The sequence below is a fragment of the Echiichthys vipera genome, assembly GCF_963691815.1.
Source record: "Echiichthys vipera genome assembly, chromosome: 21".
Lineage (NCBI taxonomy): Eukaryota > Metazoa > Chordata > Actinopteri > Perciformes > Trachinidae > Echiichthys > Echiichthys vipera.
In genome coordinates this window covers 15,108,845-15,131,415 of record NC_139846.1, presented here as the reverse complement: position 1 = coordinate 15,131,415, position 22,571 = coordinate 15,108,845, and the positions used below count along the sequence as shown (strand labels likewise).

General features: G+C 40.4%; 1 protein-coding gene across 3 annotated transcripts in view; it reads right to left on the bottom strand.

The window, feature by feature from the left end:
- The window catches only part of sema5a (sema domain, seven thrombospondin repeats (type 1 and type 1-like), transmembrane domain (TM) and short cytoplasmic domain, (semaphorin) 5A), a 119,358-nt gene that overhangs the window by 83,145 nt on the left and 13,642 nt on the right, over positions 1-22,571 (bottom strand). For all 3 annotated transcript variants that reach the window (XM_083935732.1, XM_083935733.1, XM_083935734.1), the window contains exon 2: positions 2,527-2,736. In XM_083935732.1, the coding sequence (XP_083791858.1) occupies positions 2,527-2,674 (148 nt within the window). In that variant the 5' untranslated portion in view covers positions 2,675-2,736. The remainder of the gene's footprint in view (positions 1-2,526; positions 2,737-22,571) is intronic.

Here is a 22,571-nt window from a genome sequence, read left to right as displayed (position 1 = left end):
CTCATGATGGGTCACACACCACTGTCTGGGCTCTGTATTGTATCACTTTTTTTTTACTAGGCTAACTGAGACCTAATTCAATGAACCGACCATCAACAGTGGAGTAGCTATAGACCAAGTAAAGGAAAGCAGGAAATAACCATTTTAATTCCTTCACCCTTTGTCACCCCAGTCTTGACTATAAAAATGTTAATCTCATGCCAGAGTAGATCAATTTAACTGTAGTTAATTAATATATCATAACTATAACTACAAAGGCAAACTTAAATAAACATCTTCATGAGACAATGGACATAAGTACCGTATTTTCCGCACTATAAGGCGCACCACATTATAAGGCGCACCTTCAATGAATGGCTTATTTTGAAACTTTTTTCATATATAGGGCGCACCGCATTATAAGGCACATAGAATAGACGCTACAGTCGAGGCTGGGGTTACGAGTTCGAGTTTGTCCTCCAACTGTAGCCGTCTCGCTCTGTTCCCTCGGAAACTCTGTTTAGTTTTCTTTACTTGGCGCAGGTCATCTTGTTGCTTCCTCCACTTCCGCACCATTGATTCGTTAATGTTAAACTCTCTCGCTGCTGCTCTATTCCCGTGTTCTACTGCGTGACTAATTGCCTTGAGTTTAAACTCTGCGTCGTAAGCGTGTCTCTTAATAGGAGCCATTTTGGGGTCTTTACACAAACACACAAATTGAAATGAAACGGCACGCTTCGCGCAGTCATATATCTCAACATGCACTGCGCGTTACTTCTTCTACGGGGGAAAATAGAGTCTGCGAGACCTGTTGTGGCTCAATATTGGTCCATATATAAGGCGCACCGGATAATAAGGCACACTGTTGGCTTTTGAGAAATTTGAAGGTTTTTAGGTGCGCCTTTTAGTGCGGAAAATACGGTAGATGCTCCGGGCCTGATTCTTCCATAAGGTGAAAACAAATAAAACTGGGATGTATGAATCATAATGCAAAAATAAAACAGAACAAAAAACTTGCTTTAGATCTTTAAAACCAGGGAAACAAGGCTGATGTGTCAAAGCAAGCGTATGAGCTTAAAACTTTGAATTAACTTTTAGGGGTCAACAGCATTAACAAGCCAATGAAATTTACATGCATAGGCCAACTGTAAGTTTCTGCATCAGTGCATTTTAATTTAATGAACAATAATTTCACCTTTTAACAGTTTGAATGCAGATGGGCTGGACTGAGTTGAATGGTTTCCCAAGTAACCTAAAAAGAAGGTTTTTTGTAACTTGGGTAAACTGACTTTTTAGCTTTTCGCATACAAAATCTTCCATTAGATAAAAAGTCTCCAACAAAGTCTTTTATCGGCCTTCCTGCAGAAGAAAAACATCATCACTGATCAGCTGCTTATACAGACACTGACGCACAGAAAGAGAAGCCCCTGAGCCCTTCTCAATTTATTTTCTCTTCTTTTGTACAGTGTAGGCTTTGTTTCGGTGAAGCATGTCTGATTACTAACTGAGATGTCGACACTTTTTATTAATGCTATTATATTTTAACCAAAGCAGTAGGCTGCCGGAGCTTAATGGGCCATTCTGGTACATTAGAGAACACAAAAGCATTGACCACAGCTGACCCACTGTATGGTGTGTGATCCCCCTCATGCAGAAAGCACAAGGCAGGGACGTTAGCTGGGTTGTTAGTCATCATCACTGCATTCAATTGGCACAGAGGGAGGAGTGCCACCTCAGCTTACAATGAAGTGACAAAGACTGAAAGGCAAAGAGAGAGAACGGGTTGTAAAGGAAGATCCCTTGTGTCTGTGCAGGGCAGGGTTACTAAGGATGTCTTTTTTTTTGGTCACATGGAGTGACCTTGGTCTTCTGGTCCATTTCGCCCCAGACGGAATCTTATGTGACTATCTGACTGGGACTCTGCTGGACTGAAAACAACTCAATGACATTTGGCTGCTTCACACAGGGTAGACAGGACGGAATTGATCGCTATTGATGCTTTTTTTTCGACTAAGTTTCATATGATTTCATTACAGTTTAGTTGGTCAATAGCGATGTAAGATAAACGGTAAAGACGATGAAATCTGATGAGGAATAAGCATTTTCTAAAAACTGCAGAGCTGTGTAGTAAAGGCATACGAGGAAGGTTGTGTCTGCTTTTTGTCCTAGGGGAAGGAACAAAGGTATCAGCTGTAGTTAAATAATTAGCTAACAAATTGGCTAGTTGTTTGAAAACACAGTCTCCGGCTGTTTTTTTAATGTTTCCTGCTGACACATTTAAAATAAGAATTTCATATAAAGGGCCTTGAATATGCACTTAATGACAACATACAGTACATGTATAGGATGTTATCCTAAAACACTATGGCTAAAGCATTTACATTTTGAAAAGGCTAAAAAGATTCAGATTCTAGCAGATTTTAAACCTCTTTTGTGTGTTAGTGTGTGTGTGTGTGTGTGTGTGTGTGTGAGTGTGTGTGTGTGTGTGTGTGTGTGTGTGTGTGTGTGTGTGTGTGTGTGTGTGTGTGTCTGTGTTTGAACACTTACCTGAGTGTGGGATGAGTGGGTGCTCTGTCTTGTGACAGGGCGATTCAGGCAGCAGCACCGGCCCTCTCCTACTGGCCACGCCTACGGGCCGCAGGACCAGCATGCACTGCAGCAGCAGCAGTGCATGCTGGGTAACAGGACGTCCCATGGGGGCCTGGGCTTGGCTTACTTCTCCTTAGGCCTCAGGGGCCAAGAGCATTGGAGAGACACCTGAAAGGATAGAAAGAAGCATTTTTAGTTTAAACAAAGACTTATTTCATATTATTTCACAGTACAGCGTCTCGCTAAAAAGGTTCACTCTGGAAGATAAAAACCAGCGAAAAATCATAGCAAAGGGTTAACAAGAGTTAGAGGTGCAAAAAGGAGAGAGCATGACATATTGTGGGGAAAAGTGTTAGATGTTTTGCTTGTTTTGAACACCAGGCCGTATGCTCCAAAATAATTCACACTTCTAACCTTTATTTCATGAATCAGACATGGCTCTGCATTGCCTCAAACACCTAATGTGTGTATGTGTGCGTGCCTCCTCTCATATCTGAAATGATGTGCCCTTTGTGCCCATATTTGTTTCCACTGCAGAGGGGCTTCTTGTTTGTGTGTAATAAACAAGGGCAGCAATAGTTCATTGTGTGCTGTGTGCACGCATGTGTTTGTGATTTTCCTTATTAAGAGTCTGTTTGTTTGTGAATATGTGACTGATATATGTAAGGAGCTGCACTGCATAGCACTCCTTGTGGGTCAATTAAATCCTATAGCTGCTGTAAATCTGTTATGATTTTATTCACAACCAAACCCCCAAATCACTAGATGTGATTATTATATAATACTTACTGCAGATTCATGCATCCCAGAAAAGTCATTCACCGCAAGAACAACAAAGCAGTTTTCACAACTCAACAATTGTTCATGATTTCTTTTCTGTGTGGGGGTGAATTGATGAGCCGTCTAGACCATCTACATCATTACTTTTTAATCATTTATGTGATGCTATTACCTAGAATGATTCATACTGTGCGCAACAGAAGAATAAGCCCCCCTGACTGCACGCCACATCCTGAGCAGCGTGTGTGGCAGTGCCAGTTGCTTTGCTTAAATTTTCACAACAGAAAATGTATTCAGCAGCTGAACCTGTGGAGCATTTTTATTATTGCATGTGAAATAGGTTTTTTCATCTGTTGTCCAGCCCGAAGAGGAAAATGGTGCTTGGTAGAGCAAGAACAGAACAATCCTCCCTCCGTGACAGAGTTGATTTAATGCGAAGGGTGGGCAGCAAATAAGAATTGTAAAAAAACTACTATTAATACTGTATGTGTTGTGGGATGGTAGCAACATATGGAAAAATCTGCGAGCTGCAAAAAAACCCATAACCTTATGTGACGTGATCTAAAGAAAAAAGACATGCTGAACATTTGCACTCATTAGAAAAACCTCTCTCGGAAGTATGAATCCCCCTTAGTGCTGGGAAGCTCTGAGTGGCTCTATGCTAGAACATCTAGGCACCTCTCTACTGCTTTCAAATGAAAACCCTAATGCTGTGAGTGTGGTGGTTTTACTTTTTTTGCTTTCTCTAATGGAAAGTTTACTTTGCCTTCAGTGTGCGTGAAAAGACTCCATGACCTTGGGGCCTATATGGAATTCATTCAAAGTCCAGTGTATAAATGTACAAGCGGAGGGGATATGTGGTTTGCCTTCACCCACAGAGCGCTGTAAAACACCTGTCATCCACAGCATGGAAAGCAAGTGACAGCCAGTGCCAGTCGCCTCTCTCTGTTCTTTTTTCCCTTTCGTCTTGACGGTTCACACGTCGGCTCCCGTGCTCCTTTGCACCTCTGCTTTAGTCAAGCTGTCGTTTTACATGTCACTTTTCATTGTCTGCTAGTTTCCTTGACAGTCTTTGACTTTTACTTCCCCCTCACCAAAAAGTAATTTTACCTGTTGCAGCTGAAAGCGAGTGAGTCATTTTCCCCCAGGTAGTCTATAGGACATTCCTCTTGTCATACTTAATTCAGTCTTATAAACTTTTATGTCTGCATTTACTTAGGGGGAAATATTTTATAATCTGCTGGCCACAAGGGGGAACTTGATGTAGAAAATGAGATTATTGATGTTTTTACAGTTGTGCATGTGTGTTTGTATGGTTAGAAAGGGCTTTGGCGTTGTACTGTACATATGTGCCCATCCCCAACACACACACTCACCCACTTACCCACACACACACATACCCACGTACAAACGCATATCAGAGCAGGCTGACAGGAGCCGAGGCCGCTGAGCTGTGTGCTCTTTGTTGACCTTACTCCCTCTGCAACAGCCCTGCACACGACCTCCCGTCTGCAAACACACAACATGTGCGTACCATTTGTAATTCTCTTTCAAGAACAGACTATTATGTAAGTATTTTTTATTATCAGTTTCTTTATCACTGATGGTTTCTTCTCGTTTTACTAACTCAAAGGGTGTTTTAAAACCCTTTCAGCTGTTGTTGAGTTGAATATTAAAGGTGCCCTGTGGAGATTCCAAGTAAGAAAACAAACCACCACCAAAGCACATTGTGTGTATCCTTGAGGTCAAAAGAATGTAGATATTTACCTATAAAACACTTGAAACACAGATTGTTGAATATTTCAAATTGTGGAGTGTTTCCATTAAAGTTTGCTAGTTTGTTATCTTCTTTTTCTTCACCTTTGTTGGTGAATTGTTTCACTTCTTCATACATGGCGTCACCAGCTGTCGATCAGTAGAATAGTGGCAAAACAGCAACAGGAATGTATATAGCATTGCCCGTGTGTATGTGCGGACCTAATCATAGAGAAAAGGTTCCCTATGCTGCCTTTAAAGGAATACGTCACACATTTGCTTTAAGCATTGTAGTGTTAGAAACCCAGTAATATTTCTGCGACATTTAAAGCAGGACGTGTTTGAGAGAAGGACTCTGGTGAAACTGAAAGCACTAGTTCATTATTTTTCAAACCCGCTTATAGGGGAGGGGACCCATTGACGCTACAGACCTATTACAGATCAGTGGGTGGGACTTCACTTGCAAAACTTACATCCACCATCTTACTAGGAAGCTACGCTAAGCTCAGATGACAGGCGCTGTGGAGAAAGCTGGTGAAGTAACGACAATGGCGGTAGATACTAAGTAGGATATGGAAGACGGGATTTCAAAGGTGTGGTGCTCGTCAGATGTTCGTGGCCACACCTACGAGCCGCAATATAGCGACGAGCAGCTGAAGCTGATGGGAGGTGGATTATGGGAGTTGTTGTTTTTGATCCATAAGCGCCATGAAGTCACTTTCTGCCTTTTCTCGGTCAAGAAGGCAAGTTAGAAATGTATGTAACATTAATATATATGACCCGCTTTTTAATACAGGTCAATGATTCCACCGGTGAAGTATTTCTTTAATTAAACAAAAGAAAAAAAACATTTTGAATAAAAAAATACTATCATTGATGATGAAGACTGGATCTACATGATGTCCAGTATGTTTTTGTTGCGTGTTTGAGTATTTATTAGCACAGTCGAAATGTACCTTAACCCGTATTGTTTCTGCCTGCCTTTCTACATCAGGATTTAATGCTGAAGTTGTTAACTTTCGGTAAAAAATGTTTTTTCATATTTGCTGAAACGATCATTACATTCTGACAGCACAAAGAGACGGATGATCTGTGAAAAGTAGTTTATCTCTACCTCTCTCTGTCTGCTCCTCATGTCATCTGATAGATCCATTGCCCCTGACCCTAAACCAATCAGAGTGGAGGATTCTCAGACGTCAATGACTGCTCATGAACTCCGATCGAACTGTGAAACATATTCAAATATGAATCATTCTGTCACAGTCATTGGCACTGCGTCAGAGAACGCTCAACTCTGAGTGGTTGTTTTCTTCCGGGCGCAGTGGGAATTAGCACGCAGAGAGGGCTCTGGGAGCAGACAGAAACAGAAGATGGAGGTAGAGATACATTACTTTTTCAGATCGTCTCTCTCATTGTGCTGTCAGGATATAGTGACAGTTTCAACAAACGTGTAAAAAACAACATATTTTCTAGAAAGTTACCATCTTCTGCATAAATAAATCTCCCCAAAAGTTCCATCTCTGTATTTGCATGAACTAATGAAAATCATTATACGGTGAAACGTATAATCTAAAAGATACGGTACTTTACAGTATAATCCATGAAAACATTTTTCAAGTTCACGTCACTTTAAAGACCCATAGATAACCTGATTTATGCCCACACATGCATTTGCATCAGAGCACAGAGACAGGCAGCTGTGACTTGATTTAAAACCAAACCATTTGAACTGTTGTTTCTTCCCCTGAAGTGATCTCTAGTGGATCCTATTTTCTCTCCAACTCACCACAAGCCACCGACTAGTCCTGTGGGAGAAAACTGGAAGAGCTGTCTGTGCTGTACGGTGGTCTAAACTCTAAATCATCTCCAGGGTATTAGTACAAGCCTCCACCACCACCACCTCCTCCTCCTTCTCCTCCGCCTCCCACTCCTACTTCTTTCTCTTCTGTCTTTCACACCTCTACACATACGGACACACAAAAACACACTCGTAAAGTAACAGTGCATTCACAGCACACACACAAACACACTGAAATCACCCTGGGACCCGGTGATGGATAACATACCGGTGCATTCAGGGTACTTTGCAAAGGAGTCCTAGCCACACAAAAAAAAATCAAACACAGTGTAAACTATGTTGTCCTTTGAATTACATGTACAGAACAGATAATACAGTACAATACAATATTCCTGCTAGGTGTATTAAGCTCGGATTTTGAGAAGCCAGAGACTGGTGAGAGCTTTGCATGCGGTTATCTTTCACGATTTGTACTAATACCACTTTGTTTTTAAGTCATGTAATTGTGAACAAGGATGTGCAGGACTGCATCTACAGAAGACCCAGACTGCACACGCCAGAAGCGCGTCACCGAACCGGTTGCTTTTTGTTTCGGCGCCCACGTTTCCAGGTTAGAGTGGCCACATTGCCCGACCGAGCAGCGCAGCTTGGCTAGAGAATAGAGGCGTTGCCTATTTTCTTTTACCACAACAGAGCGGCTTGCAGCAAAAAGAAACACTGAATGGTCTTTTGGCAGTTATACTGACATCATAACAGCACTTTCACTACAGTTTTGACGTATAACTGTACAATATAACAAACAAAAAGGAGATAATTGTACTCAACACTTTCGATTTCTGTTTCATATCAATAGATAGAATCTCAACCTTCTCAAATATAAATTGCATTTGTAATGAAATGAAATGAAATTTTTATGACAATTGATGATTTTGCTGGATATTTGTCTTGATAACGCATAAACATTGTGCATAACTTTTCACAAGATATCATTCGGTATGAACTGTTAGGACACATTGGAGCTTTATTTTTTTTTATCATAACCCTTACCTGCATATCTAAAATCTTAACACATAACTCTTTCTTTTCTCTTTTTTCTCATTTGCCTCGTCAAATGATCCAATGATGCGTTGAGTTTGTGTTAATGGTCAAAATGTATTACACTGCTTCTCTAATGATCTGTATAACATTCAGAGCTGTTCATCGACATGCTCATTGTGCAAATCCTCACATGGCAGCCTTCAGAGCACCTCTGGCCAAACAGAGAACTTACAGAAACTCTTTCATTCACACTGAAATATCAATTTTAATCAAGGTCAAATAGACTGTTGCTACTTTTTTATACTCTTTTTTTTATGTTATCTGTGAGGCGCCTAACCAAAGACAAGTTTTTATCACAAGACAATAAGTCTTGACTCATGCAAAATATTTGAGTACCTTGTGACATATTTGTCCTTGAGCTGTAGCACAGGTGAAATAATCACATTATCATTGTTATTGTTATTATACTTATCTTGACGCCAAATCTTATCCACTAAAATATTGTGCAGCATGTTCAATTTTGGTGGGCTCATGTCCTCTTAAAACCTACAATCAAAGACAGCATATTAGATGGCTAACTCCTCTTAAAGTGGAAGAATAACATTGCAGATGCAAAGTCTACTTACCGCAAAATGCATCGAGCTGAATAATGGATTGGCTCAGACAGGCAATAGCTGTTTGCTGCATACTTTTGGAAATTTGTATAAGGGCACATTCGGAGGTTAGACAGTACAGTCAACACGAAGACACACACCCTGCATCTTTGCATTGTGGGAGTTGAGGTGTCAGCTAACTAATCAATTGAAGTCTTCCTGCAGTAATGAGTGGAGAGAGGATCATATTAACACCACTATTGATTTTGTCTGAGGGGGGACTTCATGATGGTTGGATTACACTGTACATAATGAATACGCTCCCGGCTTTGCTTCCATCAAACTTACACATACATGCACACACACACACACACACACACACACACACACATGCAGGTAGGCAGGCTCACATACAAACACGTTTGTCAAATGTGAGCGGTGCAGTGATGATCCATCTGTCCAAACACAGTCAGGGGAGTGTGAATTCGGGGTCACAACACAGTACTGCTGATAGATGCTTCCCTCTCTCTCTCTCTGGCCAGACAGGACACACACACACACACACACACACACACACACACACACACACACACACACACACACACACACACACACACACACACACACACACACTCACTAGTAAAATCCACCCAGACTTTGCTTTAGAGCACACGAGCACACACGGGCACCACAGAGCTGCTTCATAAAGCTGTATGTTTGTCAGGCAGAGTGCTTATGTGTGTGTGTGTTTGGATCCAATCGACTGGGGGGTTTGCCTGTTTATCACTCTGTCCATCAGACGGGTTATTGCCAGCTTCTGTTTGTTGTTCTGAGTCTCTGTCTGCCAATTGGTAGCTGTGATTTTGGCATCTTGAAATTTTAGACCAAAGCATACACAGAAATTGCATAGATGTCTGCTTTTTATTTTGCTATCTGTCTGTCTGTGTGAAGATGACAGCTGAGACCGACTGATTAGTTTGTGATTGAACTAAGTAATAGATTGATAAAGAATTTAACAACCGACTGATTCACCGACTGAGTGACGGACAAACTAGATGACCCGCAGAATTTCAGGCTGGTGGACAGACTGACAAATGATCTTATTGACCGACAGAGAGTCTGATGAGGTGCCTGAACGTGTGAATGATTGCAAAAAACACAACATGATTGACAGACCAAGCGGCTAACTGACTGACTTCTCCTCTTTCATGGCTGTCACAAGGATTCTCTTCTGCTGCTATGTCTCGGATTTCTTCTATCATTGTCCATCCCCTGCCCCTTTCTGTCTCTACCTGCAATTGACCTTTTCCCTCACTATTTGTGCTTCCAGATCCCCTCAGTCCACCGGGGTGCCTCACAGGCTCACCAGAGGATGACAGAGAGAACGACAGAGCGATGATATCGGCTGCACAGCACGGTCCTTTCCGCTCCACGTACCCCGGAACAGGGTGCAGGTTAACTCCGTGCGGAGAAATTGTTTGTGTCTCTCCAAGAGTGAGATTGAAAATCACATCCCGATCAGATGGTTTGTTTGTTTCAAAAGCTTATCTGCGATTGCACAGTATTGTCTTGATGCGCAAATCAAATGTGCACATGTGCAATTCGTCTTTTTCAGTCTTTCCCAGTCTCACATTCATTCTCTTTCTCTCTGTTACACACACACACACACACACACACACACACACACACACACACACACACGCACACACACACACAGGAAATTGAGCACATTTTTTTCCCAGTGTTCTCTCAAGCCCAGAATGTATTTCACACCCGAGCTTCTTTTATTCTGATATTTCTATGCATTTGGATCAAATTGGTCATTCTGTTTGTGTGTTTGTGAGCACATTATGGTACATTACACGCAATATTTTCTAAATATTACATATTTTACTTTGAGCCTGTTTGCGTATCCATTTGCCTTATTTTAAAAGACTTTGAACTACATTATTTGAGCAACATACATATAATTTGCTCAATATATCATCGGAAATGTAAAGCTTATATTCTTCATATTTTTCATGTTATTGCTACCATTTTTTTCATTATATAATTCATTATAAAATATTTTTTTTGAGTTGATCTGAACTTAAAAGGGTTTTTTTTATTACTGTTTTTTTTTAATTGTAGGCTATTTGTTCTGAAACTCTATAAACTGAAGCACGGAAGAAATGCAACTTTGTTCCTATGCTGAATATTTCATATGGAGAGAAAGACAGTGGATTTTACCTTGTACTTTTATTAACGTTTAAAAGCTATACAGGGCTGTGATGTGCTCCAGTCAGTAGTGCATCATGGAGCAGAAGTTGACAGTATGTCTCATGGTGGCTGCTGCCTTGGGAAATGCTTTTTCACAGATACGTAAAAAAACAAACAAAGAAAAACGTTTCATCGTATTTTGAAAAAAGGAAAAACATGCACATTAGCAGCAGAATCATTTCTGTTTATAATTTCCAACATAAAGAGTGAGGACATTTCAAATGTTAGTTTTACTTTAAAATCCAGTTAAAACAGTACTTTGGCACTTCCTCTCTGAAAAGTCACTATGTTCTCATATTTCTGTCGCGTACAGCTATACTTTTGCTTACACATAATCTACTTCTAAGTCCAACATGTGCCCCAGACGGCTTTGTACTGGAATAAACATTAAATCGGAACAAATACAGGATCAGTTTTCCCTGTCGAAATATGTTGTTGGGTTTGCGATTGCTGCATTAGATTTGGAAAACATAGCTGCAGATTGCTGTGTGTTTTCTGCCCTCAGCATACGGAGGGAAGTTATACAGCTGATGAAACACAAGTGCTGGTGGCAACAGCAGAAAGCTTCTCTGGAAACATCAGTTACTCAAGTTACTCGTAGTTTGTTTCACAAAACTTCTGCTGAAGCTTTTACAGTAAGTAGTCTTGGGGCCAATTTAAGAAAAAGTCAACTTCCTCTGCTCCCGAGTAATGGTTGCACTGATGTTACATTTTTGTGTTTTGTGAATGCTGAAAGACAAAATGAATCGTAAACACGCCAAAGCAAGATACTGAGGTGAAAGGCTTTTTTTTTTTTAACTAGCCCCGATGACTTGCCTGACCACAACCATAGCTTTGCTCCGGCTAAATCTAGGATGTACATCACTCACGTTTACACACATACACGTTGAGCCACAATACAAACAAACACACACACACACACACACACACACACACACACACACACACACACACACACACACACACACACACACACACACACACACACACACACACACACACACACACACACACACACACACATGCACACACACACACACACACACTGACTCTCCGCTGACTCGCTCAAAAACACACCCAGCAATTTCGTCTGAGTCCCACCCTAGCTCTCCAGAGCTTCCCAAATCCTGCTGTTATTTTTACTCAACTGGCTTAGCGCTCATGCTAATGCATTACCACGTGCCCGAATGTGGTCTGCGTGAGCGTTTCTACACGACACATTTCCAGACGAGGAAAAGGCTTCAACATCACGCAATATGTGGCAAGGAAAGTGACATCATGCCCTGAAAAGAGAGAAACATCCGCGTGAAAGCTCTCACACGACACTAGATTACCAGCGTGACATGGCTGCATCTTGCTGCCTTCATGATTGCCCGAGGTACTGTACTTTAATATGACCTGTGACTTGATACTATTACAGGACTCCAGTCAGGATGGCCCTTTGAATACAGAGCAGGGCTTTTAAAATGGTTCACTTCAAAATTCAGGTCAAGGTAAGGCAGAGACAGGACTTGTAGCCTATACAGTCGACTTCATAATTACAGAGAATTAATCATTTCTGAGGTTGGTTGGTTTTCTTCTTGGTTTTTTGACAAGGGTACTGTGAAAATAGACACACTGAGTAAGCTTTTCATTTGTATTCATTTCTTGAACTGTGCTTAGTTCTTATGAAGAGAAAGTTTGAAATTGGGAAATGTGCTCATTGAACAAGAGTTAGATGAGATGATTGATTACACTCTCATGTCTGTACACTCAATATGAAGCTATGGTTAGCATCCGGCTAACTTAACTTAGCATAAAGACTGGATGTGGGAGAAACAGCTAGCCAAGCTCTGTCCAAAGGTAACAAAATCTGCTTACCAGCCTTATATCTCCTTTGTTTCATAAATACAAAAAACAAAGTGTATAAACATTTTTTTCTGTCCCGGATATCTCTGCTGGCTGTCTGGTACCTGCTTGGAGCCAAGAAACAGTTTGACACATAACACCCTTCAAAACAGTAATTTGTTGTTTTTAAAATTAATTTTTTGTACTGATGAAATAAACCAGATACAGTGTGTTAATTAGTGTTCGTTTCTAGTCTTTAGCATGAATTAAAAAACTAATTAGCTAAGTTAGCCAGCTGTGGGCTGTATGTTTAGCATTAAGACAAGAAAATAAGTATATTTCCCCCCCAAAATTCAAACTTTCCTTTAAAGATTTCTTACAACAAAACAAATAACCAAAAGGAGTTCAAAAAATGAAACAAGGCCACATGCAGAATAGACAGAGGAATGAAACATCCTGCTTCATCAGGATCTGTGGACAGCAGACACTCTGCTTTTAAGTGCCAATTAACGTTATTTCCCAAGCCCTCTCTCTACCTGTTAATAAAATATAAAACATGAATTCACAGAGCACGAGTTTTATTGCAATAAAAAGGGTTCAGCTTTGCAAATGAATCTCCGAGCTTTACAGGCTGAGAAATACTGAAAGAAGTTCAGCTACAGTATAATATTTGGACATACAATATCATTCCATTGGCTCGACAGAAGAGGGTTCACTGTACTTAAATGATATGATCGTATTTTTGACCATTGAAGTATCCGTTTGGTGTTAAATGTATCAGAAGAGAAAGATTCGGCCTTCAACCCTCAGTTCTCAGCAGCGAAAGACTGCGAAAGATACTCCCTTTAAATAGATAGAGATGAGCTTTAACACAAGAAAAAAGAGGACAAGAAATCCACACTTAGTATTGATTTATACATACATGAGACAGTATAAGACAGTGCACATGGTAAATACATAAATGTCTTTATAGTGTACATTTGTATTATACCTCTTCTGCAGCCAGGTTGCTGCTGCAACTGAGAGATGTCTGCATAACACAGTGTCAACTTGAGAAAAACTCCCTTGGCTGACCTCGGCACCGGTCAGCTGTTGAGACAGCGGCTCTGACACGCAGCCCACACCCTAGGGCTACTGTCTGAGCTGCTCTTGAGTTTTAAGAAATCGCTTTTCACAGGGAGCAAATTGTTACAACATTCTTGTGACTTCGAGTGGCTTGAATCTCAGAGAAGAAACCGAGAGTTTGTCACCCCTGTCTCAAAACTACATCTTACAGAGAATTTATATCGAAAAACCACCTCAGCAAGATACTACAAAGGTACCTCTCTGACAGGAAAGTAAGTGTTAAGCAAAGTTTCGGGGTACTTCTTCAATGCCGGTGTCATCGATGACTTTGACTTAACAGGCAGCACCCAAGATTACCGCATAACCCAAAACCCTAAACTGATTTGTAAGCATGAGATCAAGTTTCTTTTCACCTGGAGATGATCAAAACAATCCCTTCGTGGATGTTTGAATAATTTTCTGTCATTTCCTCAACATTTAGGTTCTTGTGTAATGCAATGGCATCAAAGATTTCTTGCACTTCAAAGCCTTTGTCCTCTGTTCGGTGTATTAGCCAGTCCGACAGGAGCGCTGTTATCTGACGCCTGATCAAGGCAGTGGTGCGAGTATGGCCACAACACCTCAGGACTTAAAACCAACTCTGCAAACATTAAACCCATCCGCTCAAAGCGACACATGCACACTCACCTGGGACTGCGACGATAAGGGGCATAAAGCCCACCACTGAGGAATAGTGACATTTTTAAAGCTTTAATTACATGCTTGGATAACGGGTAGCTGACTGTCTCACTGGGCGCAAAATTACACTATCACATTCTACAGCTGTGCACAGACGCGAGTCTAAAACTGACTTGCAATTCACACAAACGCATTTGCCCTCTGCACCTCTGAGGTGAAGAAGCAAAGTGATTGCACTCACTGCCAATATCAAGGGTGACTACTAACTACAGGACCAGCTCATTGATCTATCCTTTCTAAAGGGCACATACGCGCCTCACACATTCCTCACAGGAGAATGGAATGCTACCGTGATGTTAACCAGACTTCAACTGAAAAGAAAAGTAGATCCATCCAAGGGTAAATTCCACTCACACAGTCGAGAATGAGAAATCAGTGAGTGGAGAATTTTTTATTTTATTTTTTGTTCTCCATAGAATACTGCAGTTTTGAATCATCCAATTACTAATTTCATAATCAATCATAGCTATAGCGGTGACAGGACATGACTGGGGGAATGATGGATGAAATCTCTTACGGATAGATTCCGCTGCAGGGGAGGTCGAGTATCTTTGATTATACTTGCTGTAAAAAAGCTTTCAACTGTATGCACTGTTGGATGTTCTACGGCAGAGTTGTAGGGCTTTGAAGAACATGCACTCAGGTACTGCACTCCAACCTACATTTCAGAGGTATAGGCTGTATTAACAATGAATACAATTATTATTATGCTTTTGGCCGTAAAAGGACGCTGTTTTCAGCCAAAATGATCCCCAAACCCACTGTACATCAACTGCTCATCTCAAAACTGGCAGAAAGACAAAGTTAACGACTGACTGATAAAAATAAATGGAGGATTTGACTTAATATATCAATGCTTTGAGCAGTGATACAATATTTGCTGACAAAGCATGACAGGATAGGATTTAGATTAAATTCAATTAAGGGGCCTGTGACTGACATTAGATAATATTATATGCCTTTATGTAACACAATCACTTACATTTATATCAACTTACAAAAAAAATTAAAATGCACTTTGACAGTTTTATATATATTTATATATATATATATATATATATATATATATATATATATATATATATATCAAAATAAATAAATAAATAAATATATATATATATACTGTATATAGAAAGAGAATTCTTCACTTTTTTTAAATTTTTGTTTGGCCCACGAGATGCTCCCATTCACATGATGGGTATCATATGAAATCGGAAAAAGGGGTATGAAATGAAGGACACAATTGGTATTGTTATTACATTAGGGTACTTGTATTGGTACTGATATTATAACTTTTAAAAAGATAAATCCAGCCCTATTGTACATAATATCTTGCTTGATTTCTAGTTCAATTCTTCAGTAATCACCTAATTTGTAATGCTTTGGACTTCCATAAAAGGAAAAGGTACTGATCTTTCTCCATTGAGTGTTTAACATTAGTGGAATAAACTTTATGGCTATAGCTACAACAATACACACATGGCCATAATGCACACTACTTTGCAGACTTTTACTTAACAAAAATGACTAGTTACAGTTTCAGTTGTTATGGCATAATCTGTTTTCTTTTAAAACTGGTTTTCCACTGTCAAAAGTCCCGATCGGTCAAACCCAAAGGGATGTAGGGGGCAGAGAGAAGTGAAGTATAATCAATCTTTCCACATGTGTCTTGCAATCAACCCATCCAAAATAACAAGCCTAACAACCTACCAACTCCTACGACTCAGTAATTATATGCCTGAATAACAACAACATTCACTTCTGTGGCAGAAAAAAAAATCATACACACGTATACTCCAACACACATAAAGGACCTACAGATGGGGAGGGAGCCATAAGGAAGCTGCCTTGAGATCAGTCGTCTTACTCTATCTGAAGAAATGTGGCAAGAGGGACAGTAAATTAGCTCCTGGCTCCACTGGAACCAATTAATTACCAGTGTGTGCATGCGTGTGTGTCTGTGTGTGTCTGTTTAGTGCCTAGCCTTGATAATTTGTCCCGCTAACACCAGAGACAGGAACAATAGCAGAAAGTTATAGCATTAATGAGAGGGAGAGATGGTTTTGGTTTTAACACCAGACAGAGTGGTCGTTGTGTGTTTGTGTGTGCACATGTGTGAGCCTGTCTAAGTCTCCGTCTCCGCGGAACATGTCTCCCTAGGGTAAACTGGTACAACAGAGGAGCAGAGTCGGAGACGGAGCCTGCAGGCATCCGATGTGATCATGTCTCTGCTAGACCAAGCAAACAGATGCAGGCCTATCTCCCTCTGTCCGTCCGCCTCTCTTTTCTTTTTAAGCATGCTAGTGAGGACTCTGAAGGATTGTGTTGCATCGAGAGCTGAATGGACTAGTCCACTCTGACAGTTAGCCTTCTCAAAAATAGAGACGCCTGAGACTTGAAGCCACTTTCAGAACCAACCTACACACCTTAGCCCCAGGCAACTTGTGTCTCTGGAACTATTAGGGACACACAAAGGCAGTATGTACTACTTCAGTGATCCTTCTTCTACCTCCTCTTTTCTACTCACTTCTACTGGAGCAGGGCCTAAGGGTAAAGGCTTTAATTGGGCATTTGATTCTCAGTTGGGGTCTAGGAGAAGACTTTATAAGTCCGTAGTGCAATTAGGAGGCACTGGTCTTGAAACATATTAAACATATTGATTCTGCCTTATATAGTTTATATTAAATGCACTTTATAGACTTCATGCAACAGATATGCTAGGAAAGATTGCAAGCACCTGCACATTAAGAACATTTGTAGTGTCAGCATGAAATCTTAAGTTTACCAGTTTCAAGTGATGCATTGGAGGACATTTCAAATGTTTATTCAGGTGCAAGTCACACACACACATACGCACACACACACACACACACACACACATACACAAAAAATATCTATTTATATATATATATATGTGTATCTATATATATAGAGAGAGATATATATAGTGTAGTATACAAAATTGTGACATCACAACCTAACGAAAGTTCTTGAGTGCATTTCTTTGTGAATTCATGAATCATATCATAATCAAAAAAGACATGGTATCTTATGTTTTATAATATAGGACCTTGAGGATAGGATGCTTTTAGAAGCATGTTGTGTCAACATTTAACCTACTGTAAAGTGCACTAGTTCTAAGTGCCGTGTTGGAGGATGGTTCATATGTTTGTTCAGGTGCAAGTCAAACACATACACACGCACACACCAAGCTGCTGTCAAGATTTTCTACACTGACAGAATTTTTCAGGTTTTCAAAAAACACATTCACTCTAAAGATATTCATTTTTCTCTTTTGTATATTTAGAAACTCGATTTGAATGAAGTCACTAGCTTCTCTTGAGGTCATGGGATGCCCACATACGACTAAATAAGCTTATTTGCATCCTGTGAAGATGGGAGCGAGTAAATCAAATGATTCGTGCTGTGTCTTTGAAATTCAACGCATTAAAAGAGGCTAACTTTAACATCAGGGCTCAGTGATTAAGATTCTGCTGGGAGGCGGTAATTGCATTTCCATCTGCGTTCCGTCTATTTTCCCCATGGGGTAGGCCAGGCTGTTTTTGGAGAAGCACAACAACATACACATCTAGCTACACACTCTCTAAAAACTGGGTAAAAACTGCAAAATTGAGGAAGAGCAGGGGCAATGATCACAAATATTAATTAGGAAGGTTTCCTCCATCATTACAAAGCTCCATCATAATGTCTGTGTAATAGGGTTTTCACAGGAGAATGATAACTGTAGTTGGTTTAATAATTGCCCACAAATCATCAATCAAAGACATTTTATTAATCATAACCTCTACAGAATACAATACAAACCGACTTATGATTTCAGCTCGCTTCTCCTATTTTTTATTTCCTTTTATTTGTTCATAATAACTTGATGCCATCCTCCGCAGCGCAGCATGAATATTCACCACTCACTCTATTTATACAGTACTGGAGCTGTTACTGTAGCTGACAGCTTTAACAACCCAAAACAACTGTGCTACTGTAAAGTAGAAATCTCAAGATGACACCACATATGGACCTCACCATTATCTCACCCACATCTATGGTTGCTATTATCTACGTGCTTAGGTCAAAATGGCTTGATGATCAGGTTGTCCTTCACCATGTGCTCATTAACTACTGTGACAAAGGCTTTTAACGTAGGTAGATTTCATCTGTAAATGCCGATTTGAAGGTAAGGAGAAGCGGTGAATTAGAGCACAAATTGACTGAATGCCAAGGAAGAAACAGCGGTTAAATGAGGGTTTTCACCTTTCTCCCTAAGGAAGTGCTCATGGTGAAATAGAAAATGTTAGCACACATTAAACCAAACTAAAGGTGAACTACTAACATCAGCATGAATATGAAAAAAATTTAAACGTCTCTTTGTAGCATTTGAACAGGCGTCCCGTAATGTTCATGTTATGTGACGCTCTTTCATGGCAGCACAGATGTGGAGGGCGATGCGTCTGAGAAGCTGCCGCGCTTTATTGACAAGGACAGCAGGAGAGACATCAAACTTCTGAGGGAATTAGAAAACTGAGGCTCAAGCAGATTTTCTGCGGGTGTCATTACTGATGCTGATCCCTCAGCGTGTCACGCTACACTCTTACTAATCAGGTCTCACTATAATGTTTCCACACTGTCTCTTTCTCTGATCAATGACACCCTGCCCTCCCTTAAAAGCATGAAACTTAAGACAGAAAGCGTGAACTGCACAGTTAATCCACTCCGCTGGCGGACTGCTAAATCATCAACATGCCACATTGCACCGACAGAAGGGCGGGGGAGGATGTAAAGTAGGTAAAGTTCACAGGTGTGCAGACCACACAGGGAGGAGTAAATAAACACACACACACACACACACACACACACACACACACAAACACAGTCAACAGCGATGCTCTTGTCATGACTGCCTTAATGCAGCGTTTTTAAGCTCTATATATATAATAAGTGACTTCTATGGTCTTTATAAAGTAAGGATGATCCGGTGTATCAGTGTTGGAGATCCTTATCATGTGAATCAGATAACGTAGGACCCACATGACATATCCACAATAAACGACTGCAGATACTGAATCATCACCTCCTTAATGTGAATTTAGAATAAATGCATTTCAATCTGAACATAATGACGGGTCTTTACTGTCAAACTGAACGGGCTGACAATGCTATCTGCAGTGGGAGTGTATCTATGTTCCCCAGCTCAATATCCTCTTAATATGACACATTAAGGAGACCTTTCAGACAGTTTTATGTTCTCAGCAAAGCTTTTTTTCCCTGGGTCAAATGTTCAATGTTCATTTTTTTGCTTGGGTTAAAAATTGGAAATTACCCACCTACAGTTTATAGCCTACTGATGTTTAAACTCCCTGAAAGCTAAGCCTGCAAATGTGCAGGCGAGACAGTTTTCTTGACTTTCTTGACATTGATATCTCCACAGTGGCTGCACATATTTTTACCTCTCCCACTGCATTAAAATAGTATATTTCCCTTTGCTGCAATTTGAACCAAACTCTTAAATGTATATTATATTAAGAGTATAGGGCTTAGGGAAACTTGGACCTTGAGTCTACAGCCAGCGTGCACCTCTACGTCTGAGAAATGAAGATAACGCAAAGGTGCCAAAAAATGCAGTCCCTAAAGTGGCCACTTGAGGCAGTTGATGCCAAATGTCCAACTTTAAACATTGTTTTATTCAAACATTGGACAATAATATGGCTTGCTCCGTATTTATCTGGACTACAGGGCCGTGCTCCAGTTTTTTTGTTAAGTGAAATTCTTGTAAGTTTTTTATAATTTAGCATTATTATTTCTTAGCAGACATGTTCAAGATAATAATGGCCATAGCAATGTTACATAAACACTTCTGTCCCCTGCTGACTTCTATCAGTCAAAACCATTATATGTGGTCTAGTTGTTGCACCAGGGCTATGGAGAGATTATTATCTTTTCATGTCATCCAGGTTCATTGATTTGCTTTACATTGTTCATTAGACATGTATTAAGCTCAGTGTTTACCATAGAATTAGATTCTATTTGTGGTGGCAACTGTTTCTGCCGTATTCAGTTTAGACCCAGCGCTGCTGCCGGCCTCAGTTCTGCTGTGACCCCAGGTGTTGCAGTTTGCACTGCCTGAATTTAAGTTGCCACTGCAGCTAAGTAACTGTGTCTAGCTAGCTTCTTAGCCTTGCTAGTTAGCGGTTGATAGAATAGAAAAACCTTTGTATCAAAGGCTAAAAACACCAGATGTTGTTCCTTTTTTGACAAAATTAGCTTTCAAAGTAACATTTGTTGGAATTCTACAAACGCAACCACCATCATAAAATTCTTGACAGTATGTTGAAATAATGGCAATAAATAAAGATAGATGCAATACAGCCTTTTAAATAAACTTGGCTCTAATATTAGAGCTGTGTTCATGCCAACTTTATTTATTGCCACTATTCCAACATGCTGTCAAGTAATTTATGATAATTGTGGTTACTTTTGTAGAACTGAAACATAATGTCACCATGAAAAGCCAACCTGCGATTATGACTGACATAAAGTGCTTGCATATAAATCTGCACACACACACACACACACACACACGGAGTGTACAACAATGCTCTTATCATGACTACCATGTAGCAATGCCACAGCCTTTTAAGACTCCATATGACAAACATTTGTGAATATTTGAGGACGTCACAGTCAGACAATTAATTGCAATTCTTTGGGGTATAGTGCCACTGTTGCCTTCAAAACTCTGACAAGATAAAAACAAGTTTTCTTCTAATTGACCTAAATGAGACATGTAACAAAAAGAAATCACTTTGATAACGTGTCATCACTTCCTTCAGAAAAACTGCGACAGAGATTAGAGGCTACAAAGAGTAAGAAAACACATGTCTGTCTGTGAGTCCAGTGTGTGTGTGTGTGTGTGTGTGTGTGTGTGTGTGTGTGTGTGTGTGTGTGTGTGTGCGTCTGTGTGTACTGTATGCTTGTGTGTATGCTCACCATTGTTGACGGGACCAATCACATATCAAACAGACTTATAAAACTGTAAAGTGCCACATATCACAGATGCAGTATATTTTTTGCACACATTTCATTGTCAGGGTAAAACTACAAAGATAGAATTATTAGAAAGACACCCCTCCGTGTCGCTAGGAGGGGGTGGGTGGTGGATGATCTATAATTGTTATAGGAATTCATGTGTCAGCAGGTATACAATAGGAAAGCAGGTGTGTATGAGACTGTGTAAATGCACTGAGCAGCTTCAGGCTTTATGCTGGTGTTTAATGAGTTCTGTGAGGGGAAACTCCAAGAGACTCTGTCTCTATTTGGGCCACTATTAACTTTCCGAGCCTTCATTGCTGCAGGCTCCTCTACTAACTTGATTAGGCAGGTATGGGCCAGGTGCCCTCTCTTCAAATCTTGCGCAAGGGCAAGCTGACACAAACACACAAATTGGGACCTTTCTTTCTTTAAACACATACATGCTACAACACAACCCCACCCACAATGCTACATCGGAGCAAAAACAATACCATCTAATCAGCAGCAACATCTACAACAACCTCCCGGGATGAAGAGACACAGCAGCCGGTATGACATGTGTCTATAGCTGTGACAGGTCTAATTTCAGCTTGTGGCTAAATATACAGCACAGTGCAATGCTTTCCCCTCTGAACCACGTCTTTGATCGCTCAACATCAAAGCCGAATATCGCCACTTTTAACTCTAATACATTAATTCCCTTTCTATGTTTAGGTTCTGCCTCATATTGCTGCAGAAATTAAAAAAAAAAAAAAAAAGTTCACTTGGCCTTACGATGCATATTCATGCAGAGAACACACTCATTACAACACCTGAAAGTCTCGAGCCACACAAGACTCCAAGCTCCTCCGATTTTTGTCGACTGACCTCCATTTCTCAGAAATGATTGCATGTATATTTCTGGAAATACTGTCCTGTGTCATTATGATAAGAATTACAGGTTGTAGTCCTGGTTAATACCCCTTCACCGCTCTAAATGCCCAGGAGTAAGTCACAAAGAATACTGGGCGTATATAATGTGTGGTCCCAACTGGTGTTGACGCGCCAGCCCTGGGGTCCATCTGGGCTTGATTGTAGGTCAAAAACAGATGTTCCTGCCCGTATAT